The sequence below is a fragment of the Hyperolius riggenbachi genome, chromosome 7 (assembly GCF_040937935.1).
Source record: "Hyperolius riggenbachi isolate aHypRig1 chromosome 7, aHypRig1.pri, whole genome shotgun sequence".
NCBI classification, from domain to species: Eukaryota; Metazoa; Chordata; class Amphibia; order Anura; family Hyperoliidae; genus Hyperolius; species Hyperolius riggenbachi.
Window position 1 is genome coordinate 221,203,107 of NC_090652.1, and position 16,241 is coordinate 221,219,347.

Consider the following 16,241-nt stretch of genomic DNA (forward strand, 5'->3'; position numbering starts at 1 on the left):
TATATATATATATATTCTGCATTATGTATTTTTACTCTACCTCTACTGCTGCTTTGATAGTGAAACATTTTTAAAGGCGAAAGGGGGGAATAAACATTTTATAGAGAGTGTATTTAGTGCAAGGTTTGTGATTTCAAAAGTGGGCAGAGTTGCAGGAGGTGGCTAAACAGGGATTTTATTGTAATAGGATAGCCTTATATTGTATTCCTGTTGCTTTCTTTATATTAGGCTGCTACTATGAGTCCCCATTGAAGTGTCTTCCTAGTTAAAGCTCCTAGTGTTTTGCTTTCCCTTTTGCACTGGGAGGACACCTCAACCCTTATGTTGTGTTCCCTCACAGTTACCCCCTTTGTTATGTGTCATTTATGCTAGCCCTGACCCCTGAGCTGTGACCCCTTATTTTCCCTGGTGGTCTAGTGGTTCCCTTTCCCATTTATGTTTTTTATCCCTGGTGGTCTAGAGCAGTGTTCCCCAACCCTGTCCTCAAGTCCCACCAACAGTGCATGTTTTGTAGAAATCCACAGAGGTAGTTAATCAGCTCTGCTGAGACAATAATTACCCCACCTGTGATTGTGTGTGGTTTTCTGCAAAACATGTACTGTTTTTGGGCCTTGAGGACAGGGTTGAGGAACTCTGAGGCCCTTTTTCCCTTATAGCTTTCATTGGTGGTCTAGTGGTAACCCTCGCAATGGTGATATAGTGGTTCCGCCTCCTTCTTATAATTTTCCCTGGTGATCTAGTGGTTCCCTTTCCTTCTTTAGCTTTCCCTGGTAATATATTGGTTCCCCTATCTATATTTGGTGTTTTCAGGACTCCTGGGCAGCCCTGATTGTGGAGCTCACCTGGATTGTACTGATGCCAGCCTTCTCTATCCCATGCACCGTGTCCTGGCTTGATGATGTTACCAAGCTGGCACCTAGTACATGCAAATAAAGGAAGCTGGCTGCAGTACGAGTATCGGGTATTGCCGTAGCAACCGAGAGTGATGAGAGATACTTCCCAGCATTGCTTCCTGCTGCTGACATCTGCCAAAGGAGGACGGAGGGAGAAATACCTTGGTTAGTTCCAAAAATGTTGTCTGGGGTTATGAGCACCCCAGTCAACATTTGAATATAAAGGCTGCTAGATGTATTTCCTGTTAAATAGGTTCTGCACAAAGACAATTGGGTGACAAACTCGTTTTTGAAAAGCCACAAATATATCATTCTTGTAACAATTTTCTATGCTGACTATTACTAAAAGCAATGCTTAAAAGGTACTGGGAAGGGCTGACTGGCCAATAGCAAGGCAAATAAAATTCCCTGATGACCATGGCTGCATTTATGGAAAGGCATCAAAGGTCCTGGCCTAGGGTGGCTACCGCTCAAGGGAGTGGCTGATCATGGAAAAGAGGTTGCTGAAAAAGGAAGAGAGAAGCCTACATATGGAAAAGGGAGGTTGTACATGGGAAGCAGCATATGAAGAAGGAGAGATGGTGCTTCAGTGAGCTGCTTGTGAAAGAGAGGGACTGCTGTATATAAATCTTTCCCACGGAACACAGGTCTGCACATGGAAGAAAGTTGGCATAGGGGCAGCAAAAGTATAAATCTGGCCTCCCTGTTGATGTCACAGTATAAAAAAATACAGCAAGACTCCTCAGGGTCATCAGATGTAACCCTATTTCAGGGAGAAGCTATGCTATCTTGCATCCATTTAACAGCATAACTACACTGCATTTAAAAGTGTTCTTTGCTGCCCCCCCCCCCTCCCTTCCCCACCAGTGATTCATTAAATTAGTCAAAAATAATTCATTTTTTTCTGTTTTTTAAAGGCACCGGGACATGAAAGCACAGTGTTTATATTATTAATATTATTTGCAAGTAAGTAAGATGCCCTTTCTTGCTAAAGTAAAAAGTAACTGTAGAGGTAATTACATAAGCCACATAGGCATAATTATGCCTAATATACTGGTTTAATTGTATTTTCCCCTTTGTGAATAGATTGTTAAAATATTTATCCTGAGTAATGAATTTGCATTGCGCTCTGAAAATACAGAAACTGCATCAAGAACTAAAACAGATTTTATGCTAACAATGTTTCTGAGAATGACTGTGTCTCCTCACCCTGCAGTATTACTTAAATATTATCTTTACCATTGCACATTAGCAGCCCATTAGACACAAGTAGAACAGCTCGTTTTTTCATAAGCAGTAGAGCTCTTAATAGCAGTAGCACTCTTAACAGACCATTGACACAGAGACCTTCCCACAGGTCTCCTAAAATGTGAGTGCGCAAAACCTTAGGTACAATGGGCTAAATTTACTAAGGAATCTACAGAGAGATCCAAGGATTTTCAGTATGCATATCAAAGGTTATCCAGCAAACCTAGACTGGATTTTTTTTTGTAATTTTCTGCTATTTGGCACACCCTTGCCTGAGTTCTGTTGAAACCTTGTTGGGTTGCTAGATGGTCAGCTGTGTGAAATATAAAGTTTTCTTGTGGCAAACGGGGTACTGGCTTCTGACTGGGATGAAGTTCGATCCTGGGTTACAGTTCCTTTTTAAATCCCACTTACTTGCGATCATTTTTTAATCAGTCCATTCCAGATTTACTGGATGATTTTTGGTGAATTCCCATTGGAGATGTTTGAAGGTGCCCTAGTAAACTGGTCTAATGTTACTAACATGGCAGAGTGCTTGGAGCTGTTTTAGCATATGGCTGTTTCAGACTTGGAAACACAATGAAAGCAATAGGTTTCTGTAGCCTTCAGCGCTGATTACATACCAGTTTGCTTCTCTCTTCTGTTCATCCAGTTTATGGAGTGTTTGCAAATACTTATTTTGTTTTCGTTCGTTCCTCCTTAATTTTGATGCTACATTTCGAGAAAATTCCCTTTGTTTTAGATCTTTCAGTCTCTGTTGAAAAACAAACAAAAAGACACAAAGTTTATTTTTGTATTTCTGAAATGTTTGCAGACCTTCTGTCAGGCTATTAGTGCTATATCCATGTTCTACTCACTTCCTGTCTAAAATACAGTAAAGCTAGGGTGTCACCAGGAAAGAGAGTGTGTATGGGGGAGGGGAGACAATCATACAAAAGCTTTTTTTTTTTTGACCAGACTGAAATTGTTGTTATTGTTGTCTTGTTATTGGTCATAGATTTTTTTTCTAATTATATTCAGCAATTATGGTATAAAGGATACTGTATCCTTTACAATAGCATTTAGACTCTCATAATAGTGTCCATTGCATCCTTAACACATCTCAGATGTTGTTCCTGTTGTCTCCACTAAGATGCAACGTATGTTTAGTGGTGGCCATCAAATAATGGATTGTAATAAATATTTGTTGGTTGCTATGGGCAACAACACTTCACCTTTGTTCGGCACCCTATCACAGAAAGTGAATGTGATAACTTGACACTCATCACAGCAACAGCACAGGAGATAGAACTGCTTAGACGTCCTCAAAGTTTCAGGAGTTTATTCAGAAAACAAATATACAGATGTGTTCAGCAATCTTATGTCTTCGTTTACCTTGGCAAAGCAATCGGTCTGTAGAATCTTATGCGTTCCATGCAGACTTGGCCTATCCATTGTGAATAGACCAGGCTTTCTCTTATGGTACATCTATGCTAGTTGCACTTAGGCCTATATACGGCATACAGAAAATGGAAGTTAAAGGGACTCCGAGCTCACAATAAAAAAGAAAGTTGAACTCACCTGGGGCTTTCTCCAGCCCAGTGCTGGTCGGGAGGTCCCACGACGGCGTCCTGGCTCCTCTCCAACACCCCGATCCGGAATGGCTGTCAGGCCGCAGCCCGGGCGACACTCTCCCGAGTGTCGGGCTGCTCCTTCCGCGTATGACGCGGATGACGTCACACGCCGGCCGCCTCGCGTCATCACGGCGGCCGGCGTGAAAGTACTGCGCATGCGCGATTAAGCGCGCATGCGCAGTACTTTCACGCCGGCCGCCGTGATGACGCGAGGCGGCCGGCGTGTGACGTCATCCGCGTCATACGCGGAAGGAGCAGCCCGACACTCGGGAGAGTGTCGCCCGGGCTGCGGCCTGACAGCCATTCCGGATCGGGGTGTTGGAGAGGAGCCAGGACGCCGTCGTGGGACCTCCCGACCAGCACTGGGCTGGAGAAAGCCCCAGGTGAGTTCAACTTTCTTTTTTATTGTGAGCTCGGAGTCCCTTTAACTAGAAGGAAAGTAGGAAGTGGAAGTCAGAAGTGGAAACTCGAAGTGGGCTCTGAAACCTGTGTCGGCTATTTTATACTAGCCACTAAAGAGTTAAATGTGACATCATCCAGCAGGGACGGTCCAGTCCCCATTGCATGCAATTGGCTGCTAATAGCATGTGATGGATGACACTATCCACACCTGATCAGATGGGAAAAGCCAAATATGGCGTTTCCTCTCCTACTACCCTGAAATTAGGTAATATGTCCCTAAAACCATTGTTTAATGTACTTGTGAGAATATTTTTCATAACAATGGCTCATGTTTATGTTGTTTGTCGCCAGCTGATCTGGCCTCTGCACTGGATATCTCTGCTTACAGCCTTGGGAGTTCCAGCACAATGTTCTACTGAAAATCAGAACTGTCTTTATTTCTCTCTAAAAGTAATTCTCCTTAAAGAGACACTCTGCAGAGCAAGTCCTTTTACTAAACCAGTTAGGTAAAGTGACCGAGGCCTCCGAATTCAAGCATATCATACTTAAATTCTAACATGGATCAGTTTATGCTGGCCGTATTTATGCCTAGGTGGTTTAAGAGAGTCTTGAGGTCTTTGGAAAGAGAGACAGCAGGCATTTCACATACAATATGCAAAACCCCCAGTTATAGTCTACCAATAACCAATTATGTCTACCAGATATGAAGTACAGTGCCCCAAGAGGAGCCACCCCTAAAGCAGGAGAATCTGAGTATTCAAATTGGAAAAGTCTTTTGAGAACTAAATAGGTTCTGTGTAGCAGCCTTAAAGAGGCACTTAAGCCTAAAAATCAGTTTTACTCACCTGGGGCTTCTACCAGCCCCCTGCAGCTGTCCTGTGCCCTTGCAGTCACTCACGAATTCTCCTGTCCACAGCCGCCAGCTACTTTCACTTCTCCGACAGGCCTGGCCACGCCTAGCTTTCTACGTGTTCCCGTCCGCAATAGCGTCCTGCACCTGCGCAGGGCGCTATTGCTGACTGGATTGTGTAGAAGCAGATAAAAACAAGGAACACCAAGAGCCCCAATAGTGTAATATGTACTGGTAAATGGTTACTAGATAGAGTAAATATTACTACTCACAAACCAGGGTTACCATTAGGCAACCACTGTAAAAGTAGGTGGGAGATTTTCCTGACCCCACTCAGGAATAAGAAGTCACTCTCTGTAGATGAGAAAAAGGGGGTTCAACCCTCCACCCAGGGTGGACTCAATATTATGCAGGAGAACAGAGGCGCCAAAAGGATAAAAGGAAGCTAAATGAGCTTAAAAACCAAATTCTTGGTAAATAGAGGAGGTAGTGGTGGACTTACCTCCTTCAAGTAGACACACAACGACTGTAGTAAGGATAAAGACAGTCAATATGTTTTATTTATGAACTCCAAATATGCAACACGTTTCGCAGGTTTGATCCCGCTTCATCAGGCAATAACAACGGAGCAATAGCATATGTGGTCAGTAGAAGAGCCAGGCACCTCTGTCAACTGATTTTTAGGCAATAACAACGGAGCAATAGCATATGTGGTCAGTAGAAGAGCCAGGCACCTCTGCTATTGCTCCGTTGTTATTGCCTGATGAAGCGGGATCAAACCTGCGAAACGCGTTGCATATTTGGAGTTCATAAATAAAATATATTGACTGTCTTTACTACATTCGTTGTGTGTCTACTTGGAGAAGGTAAGTCCACCACTACCTCCTCTATTTACCAAGAATTTGTTTTTTTAAGCTCCTTTAGCTTCCTTTTATCCTTCTGGTGCCTCTGTTCTCCTGCATAGAAGCAGATGTGTGGCCAGGCCTGCGCAGGAGCAGTTAGACTGTTGGGCGACAATGAAAGTAGCTGGCGGCAGGGGACAAGCAGATCCAATCTTGACTGTGTGGGCACAGGATGGCTGTAGGGGGCTGGTAGAAGCACCAGGTGAGTAAAACTGATTTTTTTTTATCTTAGGCTTAAGGATCCCTGTAAGGACACCTCCATGTTTGTCAAGCTCCTGGATAAATACATTTTTTTTAATATGTAATAATTAAAGCGCACAATCTTGTGTAAATATAGCATAAAACATTTCTAATATGTCTTAGGTCTCGTCCCCATTAGACAATGTAAGTGGCCATGCATTTAAGCCTCAACACACGGCACCTGCATTGCTCTCTGTTGCAGTGCTGATCACAATCAGTGACCATGAATGGAATAGCACTGTGTTATGGCCAAATATGCTGCAACAGTGCCTTGCTTATTTATCTTGTACAATATCCATTTATAAATTATTCAGTCAATGTTTGACCATTGTAAAATTACCTCACCCTGATTTACATTCCTAAATTTAGCAGTGCTACCAGTATCTTTACTGCTGGCAAGGTGAATCACAGCTGCATAACACATAGGTGGAAACATCAGACAGAGCTGTCTATGTACTTTTGCACACCGCACACTTATACGTGTTACTAAAATGCACACAGCAAGGCGTACAGGAGTGATATTATAAGGCTCCTTGTGCCTGCACCCAGTGCACTGTCCAGCAACGTTCACTTGGTTTCCTCTTCTCAGTTAAAGCTGAATAACAGTATGTTCAAATAAACACCTTTACAGCAAGCATCAGTGTCAGGTTATGTTTCTTTCCTCTATCCTGCTGCCAATTTTGCATCCGGAATAGCCTGAACCTAGAGCATGCCGCATCTGTTTTGCTTAAAAATGCCAAGTTGTTTTGGCTCATAAACACCTATGCAGACGTTGTAGTGCCGATCCTCCATCCTTCTTCTGTGATTCTAGTAATATTATAAATGTACAACTAAATTAGTAGTGCAGTGCAAAAAAAGTTTGATACTCACATATGTCCAAAGATAGGCACATCCGTATTACTTACAAACCCAAACTCGCGTGTGCACAGTATGGATCTGCTTGTGCGGATCCATACTGTGCTTCTGCAGATCTACTCAAGTACATCTGAAGAATGCTTTGTCAGAGCCAAAGGTGTATTTGACCAAGCTGGCTAATGATGTATTTGATCAAGCTGGTCAAAGAACTTCACGGGGGGTTGGGCCAGGACAGACCGAGGCCCAGGAAGGCTCTATGGAGTCCAGAACCTCACCTCTTCTTAGGTAAGTATCAAACTTTTTTTCACATTTACTTTAAAGTGAACCTGAAGTGGAAAACCGTACCCATGGGGGTACTTCCCGCAGGAAGGGGGAGCCTCTGAATCCTGGAGAGCCTTCCTTTGTTCTCCTCTGCTGCCCTGTTCCAGAAGTGTTACTCCCAAAAGTCCAGTAACAAGGGCTTGTCGGGCCTCGCGCAGGCGCAAAAGCAGCTTTCTGTTCGGGCCTTGGCAGAAATAGCAGAGTGGGATTGGGTCCATTCTACTGCGCATAGCCGCCTGTGCAGTAGAGCGGACCCGATCAGGCTTGGTTATTTCTATCAGAGCCCGAGTGGTAATCCATTAGTGCACCTGTGCGATGCGTGCCACTGTATTATTACTATTGTGAACTGTTTGGGGATGCCAGTGCTAGATTGGGCTGGCTGAGGAGGACAGGGGAAGCCTCATTAGGATCCAGAGGCTTCCCCCTCCCAAGGCAAGTATCTGTTTGTTTTTTGTTTTTTTTTTACTTTTCAGATTCCCTTTAATGGATCAACTCCAGTATGTTTTCTAACTGCAGAATGACAGCTGGGTGTTCCTACATATGACCACATAAAATGAACCAAATTGTTTAAATTCATTCAATTCCTCTGAATAGACTCTCAAATTTACTGACCCCTTAAAGTGTACTCGAGGTGGCTTCAAATCTAAAAAAGGGGCACAGAGGTATGTTCCCATCTGAAGGACATGCCTCTGTGTGCCCTGCTTGCTAATCCTCCGCTTCCCTGTGCTCCTTACTTTTGTTCCTATGCATGGTCCTGGTCCGTGTGCCTTCTAATCACGCTTCTGTGGATGGGAGTGCTCTGCGCAGTACAAAAAATCTCTACTGCACATGCGCTGACTGCTCCCATTGATGGGAGCTTGATCGAGGACGCGCAGGGCTGCACATGCGCAGTGGCCCGTTGACTCCCCAGTTGGCTGACCGGAAGAGTAGCGCTATAGGGGACTGAAGGGACACTTATGGCCCATACTCACGGGCTACAATTGTCGCTACGGCGCGCGTGTTGCGGCGACAGGTCGCCCGTGAGTATGCGCACCCCGAACTGTCGCCCGTCGCTGATGTCACCAGGCGATTGAAAGTTTCAATCGCCTGGCGACAGTCGCCGCCGCACCTCCGCCGCAGCTGTCGCTAGTCCGCGTGAGTACGCGGACTAGCGAAAGCAACCTCCATTGAGGTATACGGCGCTTCCGGCGGGGGAAGGAGGAACGTCGGCGACAGCTTCCGTCGCACCGCTGGTCTCTCTTCCGCGTGTGTACGCAGAGGGACCTGGCGAGGAGCTGTCGCCGGCCTGTCGCCCACACGCTCACGTGTGCTGGCGACAGGCAACTTTTGCTGCCTGTGAGTATGGGTCATTAGTGATAGCGCGGGCACAGGACGTCTGTAGGTGGCTAGTAGAAGCCCCAGGTAAGTGAAACCCATTTTTTTATAACAGTTAAGGTTCCCTTCAGCCTAAGATTTACAAGCATGGCTGGAATGCTTCAGCTAGAAAAAAAAAATGAAGTTTTGTGTTACTGTTTTGATGCGGGACACAGTTTTTTCTTAGTTTGCTATAAGGAAAGAACGTTTACCAAGACTGTTTATTTAGTTCAAAATGAGGAAACAATCTTCACCCTTGGGATGAGATCTATTAAGGGAACAGATGCTTACGCTGCACTTGTTCCGTTGTGCTGCCTCACATTCCTCGGAACGATGTCACGTTACTCCAGAAGCAGCCCCCAGTGCTTCCACACCTTGGCTCACTGAATCCATTAGCAATATGTAGCTTTACTTTCCAAGAGTAACTTTATTCCAAAATCAATTTATGCTTTACTGCTCTGTCACAGTCTACGCTGCAACTAGCCAGGCTTATTAGTCTCAATAAAAAGAAAAAAGATCACACATCTTTAATATGCCACCTAAGCCAAATAATTCTGAACAGCAAGCTAATAACCCTTAGTACTTTCAGTAATCACTGTAATCATTTGCTAATGGTTGTTGCATATCTCTCCTCTAAATATTAATGCAAAAAGTCTTCGTCTAGTCATCTATGAGGGCTTGCTGCCAACAGCCCTTACCTAAAATACCACTTATACAATGATCCAAAGTTTACCATTAAAGTGACCCTAGAATAGGTGAAAAAAGCCGGCCGTTGGGATAGGTTGTCATCTAACATATTATTCCCACACTGCTGCTACAACTCCTTACTCATTTATGCAGATTCAAAAACCGTAGAGTGAGTCTGAAGCCTAAAAAACGAAGACAAAAACATATATATATATATATATTTCTTTGCAAATATGGGCACGATCCAATTAACTATTGCCCCTAAGTTTTCTCGTAGGAGATAGTTAGTATGTTCAAAATAGGTTAGTGAATTTCCGTGAGCGTAAATTTGTGTAACTTGCGCAAATTATGCAAAGCAAGATTATATGCAAAATTGTAATTCCAATCAAGATTGTAATTGCGAAAAATACACAAAAGTTCACAAAAGGTGATTTAATCCATTACAATCTACTCTACTCTGATCGCTCTCGTTATGTCAGAGAGCAATCCACCTGGTGGATCAACTCAGAAGAGTGCTGGCCAAGGACATTGTCCTATCTACTCACCTCACCAGCTCTGTGCTGTTCTTTTTGTGCTGTTCCTTTTTGTGCGGTTCCTCCTCCCCCTGTGTACCACCAAAATGCATCACTAGCCTAAAGACTTGTAACACATCTTTACAGCCTAGGCCGTGCCTGCACCACCACCCAAGGGATTGAGTCCCGATCCCTCTCTGGAGACATGTCTCATAACAGCTTTATTTAGTTTAAGTCACAGCTTATCCAATCATGAAGGAAGGTCCTGTGCTTTGCTTAGTGTTTCATTTGCAGTTACTGATACTGACTTTTGTTTGTTCTCAGATCTTTTCACCTGGTCTTTGATGTCAGTTTTTTTTGATCATCTGCAACCTCTGTGCTCACCATTTGATACAAGACAATAAAAACATAGAGCCCAGGGGCATAAAGCAACCCTCCTGGTGGGAGTGCAGCAAATTTAGGAGACTCCTCAGATTAGAGGTGCGTTGAATTTTCAAAATGGGCCTAAAAATAGAAGTTGATATTAACTAGCATTGGTCACATAGGTCTTTGATTTACTGATCATTTGATCGAATAGGTCCAAATAAAAAAATAATTTGGAACCCTGACTACATGGGGTTCTGCATCCTGAGCTATACCAGCCCACATGTCCCTGAGCTGTACCAGCCCACAAAGCCGCCACCTCACCAAAGCCTTTGTCCGCCCCCCCAGGTGAAATGGGTGCAACTTACCCATTACCATAAAGAGCTAAAGTAGAAAAAAAAAACACTACAAAGAAAAAAGTATTTAAATAGCCTTAACCATAAATATTTACATTTAATTGATGATCCCATGCTAATATCCTCAGAAATTATTATTTACACCCGCTGCACATGTCACTGGCACTTGCTATACTAAACTATAGCAAGCTCCAGCAAATCCTCCTGAGGGAGGATTCCCATTGGTCTGTTAAAGGACCAATAGGGAGACCCTGAAGCACATTTCAAGATGCTTTGCCAGGGCTTGCTATACTTTACTATAGCAAGGACAGACCCTGCATATACTGCCTCCTCTCACCAGGACCCCCTGACACCCATCGCATTGCTGACACCGGTACTCACCACCGCTGCACTGAATGGAAACCCCAGCAACAGCATCTTTGAATTTGCCACTGGTGCTTCCCACTGGTTATTACACTGACCACTGGAATACCTTAAGGGGGTTGCCTTAAAAATCTCATGGAGGTCCCAGGGGCAGGAAGTGAGGGGGGAAATCTCTATAATGGGGATGCAGGAAACAATAAAAGAAACCCCCAAACTGTACCCACTTTCACCAATATTCAACATGTAGGAATACATCTGGAAAGGGGCCTAACAGCAGGAGAAAACATATAGAGAACAGCATATATCAAGTTTGTCTGGGGTCCATCTAGTAAAATTACCTGATTTTCGTATTCATTTACCCATATATCCTCAAATAAAACTCAACCTTGTGTATAAGTGGACTCCAATATTTGACCCCTTAACCTGGATTTTTTTATTGACTCAAGTAAAAGTTAAGCAAAGTTAATGGCTGCACTTGGGGACCAGAAATAGGGGGGCCATTACCCCCTCCTTTCCCTGAAGTGCAACCAATAACTCCTCCAGGCCTCCACATGCAGCAATTATTCACTCCCCCTCCTGCAACCCATTCCCTTTCCCCCTGCAACTATCCTTGTTAATTAATGTCGCCAGGATTTTCCGACCTATGTTTTCTTGGCAGTTCCTTTTAAGAAAGTGTCACTTACTACAGGGTGATTTGCTGCAAATGGGAATGTCACAAATAGTACACACATTACTCAGCATGCTCAGTGTTACTCATGACTCATGTATAAGTCAACCCCTTTTTATCTATTTACTTTATATACTTTTATTTAGTGAGTCAGACCTACATTTCTAGACTTATAGTTGGGTGTATGTGGTATTTTTTAGTGACTTCAGTTATGATCATGGGATTAGGTCAAACACATGTCTCTAGATGAATTTTGTCCACGAGGATTCAGGCAGAAGAAGCAGATCATCTCTACTAATAACTTTACAATCTGCAATGAACAACTATCACCACATTGTACAATCAATTCTATGAAAGGTGAAACTATTAAAGGACAACTATCAAAGTTAACTAAAATTCTAAATGCAACATATATTTCCAGTAATAACTAGCAAATTGCAATATAAAGGCTTTTTTCCTCATCTTTTCATGTTTTGTGTGAAGAAATAAATGACAGAGAAGAGTTCTCACTGTGGGCATTATTATGGAGGACTATATCCAGCACATGCAGCACATGCAGCATACAGAGTCAGTCCTCACTGGCAGTAATCCTGTGAGTAAAATGTGTTTAGAATTATATAAAGCAGAAATATTGTGTAAATAACTCATCAGCTGCAGCTCTGTGCGTTCATGTATCTCTCTGCTCATGGAGTTCAAAGTAAACAGAGGTTACAGCCAGAAACTGCTCATTGTGAATGGGGAGGGGAAACATGCAAATACAGGTCTTTTGCTTAAGATCCTTGATCTGTAGCTAAATAATCTCTCACCTGTTTTCATATGATTTGTGATAAAGCAGTGTTTGTGAGCAGGGCAGAAACAAACAGTAAATAATTGCTTTTTGAATAGTCACAGAGAGGTGGAACCTTCCTACATGGTACAACTCAAGCTTTGATGCCGACATAAGTTGATAAACAAAGCTATTTTTTCACACAGGCTGTGATGAGAGACTTCTGAAAAGCTTTCTATCATTGCAGGCTAAAAGCTCTTTAGGTATGTGGGGTTTACAGAAAAACAGTTTCTTTGATAGTTGTTCTTTAAAGGGGAACTGAAGAGAGAGGTATATAAAGGCTGTCATGTTTATTTCCTTTTAATCAATACCAGTTGCCTGGCAGCCCTGCTGGTCTATTTCTCTGCAGTAGTATCTGATTAAAACCAGAAACAAGCATGCAGCTAGTCTTGTCAGATCAGACTTATAAGTCTGAACCACTGAAACACCTGATCTGCTCCATGCTTGTTCAGGGGCTATGGCTAATAGTATTAGAGGCAGATGATCAGCAGGGCTGCCAGGCAACTGGTATTGTCTAAAAGGAAATAAACATGACAGCCTCCATATATCTCTCTCTTCAGTTCCCCTTTAAAGAGGAACTTCAGTCTAAACAAACATACTGTCATTAAGTTACGTTAGCTATGTTAATTAAAATAGATAGGTAATATAATCACTTACCCACACTGTCTTAAAAGAACAGGCAAATGTTTGATTTCATGAGGGCAGCCATCTTTTTGGTTGAAAGGATGTGACAGGGAGCATGATACACAGTTCCAACTGTCCTGTGTGCTGATCACCCCTCCCAGTTGCTAGGCAACGTGAATAACAACATAGGAAATCCCATCATGCTTTGCACAGCATCAGGGAAAAAAAGCCCGGGCAGTTTTCTTTGATGGGTGGAGCTTAGCTAAAAATACAGCTAAAAATGATGCTTTGGTAAGAAAAACAAAGTTCTGATGCTGTGAAACTGTTAAAGAAACACCAAGCCTTTTCAGTTCTGCTGAGTAGATTTTTAGTCGGGAGGTTCACTTTAAGGTTAGTGTGAGCTTACCTGTTTGTGTGCATGATCATAGGAATTTATATGGTTATCAAATTCCCGATGCTTATGATATTGCTTGTCACACAGTTCACAATAGAAATTTGCCTTCAGAGCTTCCAGTGCATTTTCTCTTGTGTTCTCTTTTTCTGCCAAGTCCTTAAAAAAAAAAAAAAAAAAACATGAAAAGATTATTATTAAATTTAAATTACATTATTAGTTTAAATTAAAATCATTAAAGTCTAATGTGGTTTGATTACATCAGCAATATTTCTTTTGATGAGGAAGAGGGATGAAATAATAGAAATAGTGATGAAAAGAAGATTGCAAGAGAGTATCACATAAACTAGGAGTGGATGGACGTGAAAATTGTGTTGGGTGAACATAGTCAATACCATAAAAGCTATCCATAACATATAGAGATAAATGCAAATCATCAATCATGTCCAAAAAATATCAATATTTATTAGGGACATATCCCTGAATAAAAACAATTAAAACAGGCCATCACATTGTGAATCAAGTAAGGCACAACAAATGATATATCTGGATAAATAATACTTAAGTAGTGCAAAATAGTGCAATATAAGCAATAAGACACTGGGAAGCAATGGTAAATCACATAACCCCTAATGCAGACTAAATAAACATACGCCAATCAATGCTGCAGCACTGTCTGCACATGGAGAGAAATGTATAGTAAGTAATGGCGCAAACCAAAGTGGACACTTTAGGCCCGGTTCACACTTGCGGTGGCCCTCCGGAATCGCCGTGCCGGAGCCGCACCACTTGCAGAACGGACGGAACGGACGCACGGCATAGCAATGAAAGCCTATGCGTCCGTTCACATGCGTCCGTTCTGCCGGACCGGAGCCGGACCGGATCTGGGCCGGATCCGGACTCCGGCCTCCGTTCCAACATGCGCTATTTTTTCATCCGGCTCCTCCGGCAGCCGTATCCGGGGCGGAGCCGGACTGCACCATCCGGCCAATACAAACCAATGGGAACCGGAGAGCGCACAACACACTGGCTGAGAAATCCGGATGTTCTACCCCACTTCCTATGGGGATTGTTGCGGCGATATTGGATGGGGACACATGGGCAAGCATTTTGGAGTGGAGCAGCACAGCTGGATCCGGATCCGGAGATGTTGGCAGCATGTCGCAGGTGGAGGTGAGTGCTAAACAGCAGAGGGCCTGATTCCACAGGTCCCCCTTCTGCTGACCTCCCAGACCCCAACATTTTTTTTGTTTTTAACGTAACTTTTGCCAAACGGATCCGGATCGCATCCTGATGGACACCTGATGCAACCTGACCGGATCCGGATCGGATCCGGATCAGAACCGTACGGTTCCGATCCGGATCCGGTCCGGATCCGGTCAGGTCATCCGGTCCGTTTGGCAAACAACCGCAAGTGTGAACGGGGCCTTACCCAGAGATGAAACTGTTGATGTTAATCTGCTGCCAGAGAATGGAATCTAAGCAGCTAAGGGTCTTCAAAAGTGCACCCTGCAAGAAATGATGGGCCGCCACCCCAAGTGGGCAACAAACTACTTTACAGACTGGTAGCTGCCAGGTCCTGATCCCTGGGATTGCCCCACCAGTGATGGATTGGAGAGAACAGGAATTTCCACTCTCAACAAAGCAAGCTGGTAACTAGAGACAAGGTCAAACTAGCCAAGGTCAAAGGGCAGGCAGCAATCAAACGATGGTCGAAAACAAGCTGAGATCAGAATATGCAGATTACTAGTGAAGTCAGAAAACAAGCAGAGTCATAACAGGAATTAAAGTGAGCAGAATATCACAGGGCAGGCTGAATAGTCCAGAAAACGCACTGCTGGGTGGCAGCAAGTGCTTCAGCAGAGCCTGTGGCTCATTGAAAAAGCACACTGAGGCAGAACCACAGAGTCCTGAGTTAAAATTCAGTGATCAACTTAACAGTACCTGAACTGACATGTGACATGAAGATATAAATATAGGTACATATAATACTAGTCTTACTAAGAATAAAAAAAGTGTTATCTATGCAAATGAAGCAGTCAAACAACTTGTTGAATCTAGTCTAATGTCCTGAAAAGTAAATACAGTAGAAGACACAGCACTTCTATTTGGTTGAAAAAACACTGCTGATATTTTTTGTGAGCTGAAAAGTCTAAAGGGTCATTACATCTTTTTTTAATTTCAGCTAAATGAAGCAGATTTTACATCAGAGTGTCATGCCTGCTGCTTAGAATTCAGTCTTAAAAATGCAGCCTTTCAACTTCATAAAAATATTCTATGTTCTACTTACCATTAGTGCTACACATATGATACAATTAATGATCTCATAAGGTTATTTTCAGTTTAGGTTTGCTATAACCCTTGCAGTAAGCCAAAAAAAAAAAAAGTGACATAGCCTAGTTCTAAGCAGTATTGGGACTGAACATTCACATGTTGATCTCCTCATTTCCAGCACTGTGGAGTCAGAGTTGAGGCATTAGTGCAATTTTTAGGTACCTGCAGTCGGAGTTGGTGGTTTCATAAACTGAGGAGTTGGTGTTAGAGTCGGATGATTTTTGGTACCGACTCCACAGCCCTGCATCATTTCACATGTCACTTCAGGTATCCTTTAAAACGCTTTGCAAACCCACAGCAAATTCATTGAACCTGTGTTTTGTCACTCTAATGATCCCAAGTGCAGAGGACATTGTTGGCTCTTTACCTTGCTCTGAAAGGTGATCTCTACCAACATCCAACATTTCTCATTAAATATTGGCCACATTTTCCCAAAACATA

General features: G+C 43.1%; 1 protein-coding gene across 2 annotated transcripts in view; it reads right to left on the minus strand.

Moving 5' to 3' along the window:
- ZNF804A (zinc finger protein 804A) overlaps positions 1 to 16,241 on the minus strand; it is a 196,312-nt gene that overhangs the window by 13,865 nt on the left and 166,206 nt on the right. Inside the window, exons 2-3 of one of the 2 annotated variants that reach the window (XM_068246963.1) lie at positions 13,482 to 13,625; positions 2,765 to 2,895 (exon numbers count right to left, since the gene is read on the minus strand). In XM_068246963.1, coding sequence (XP_068103064.1) covers positions 2,765 to 2,895; positions 13,482 to 13,625 — 275 coding nt within the window. Of the gene's footprint in view, positions 1 to 842; positions 899 to 2,764; positions 2,896 to 13,481; positions 13,626 to 16,241 lie in introns of those variants that run through there. The other variant, XM_068246964.1, reaches the window with a different exon arrangement.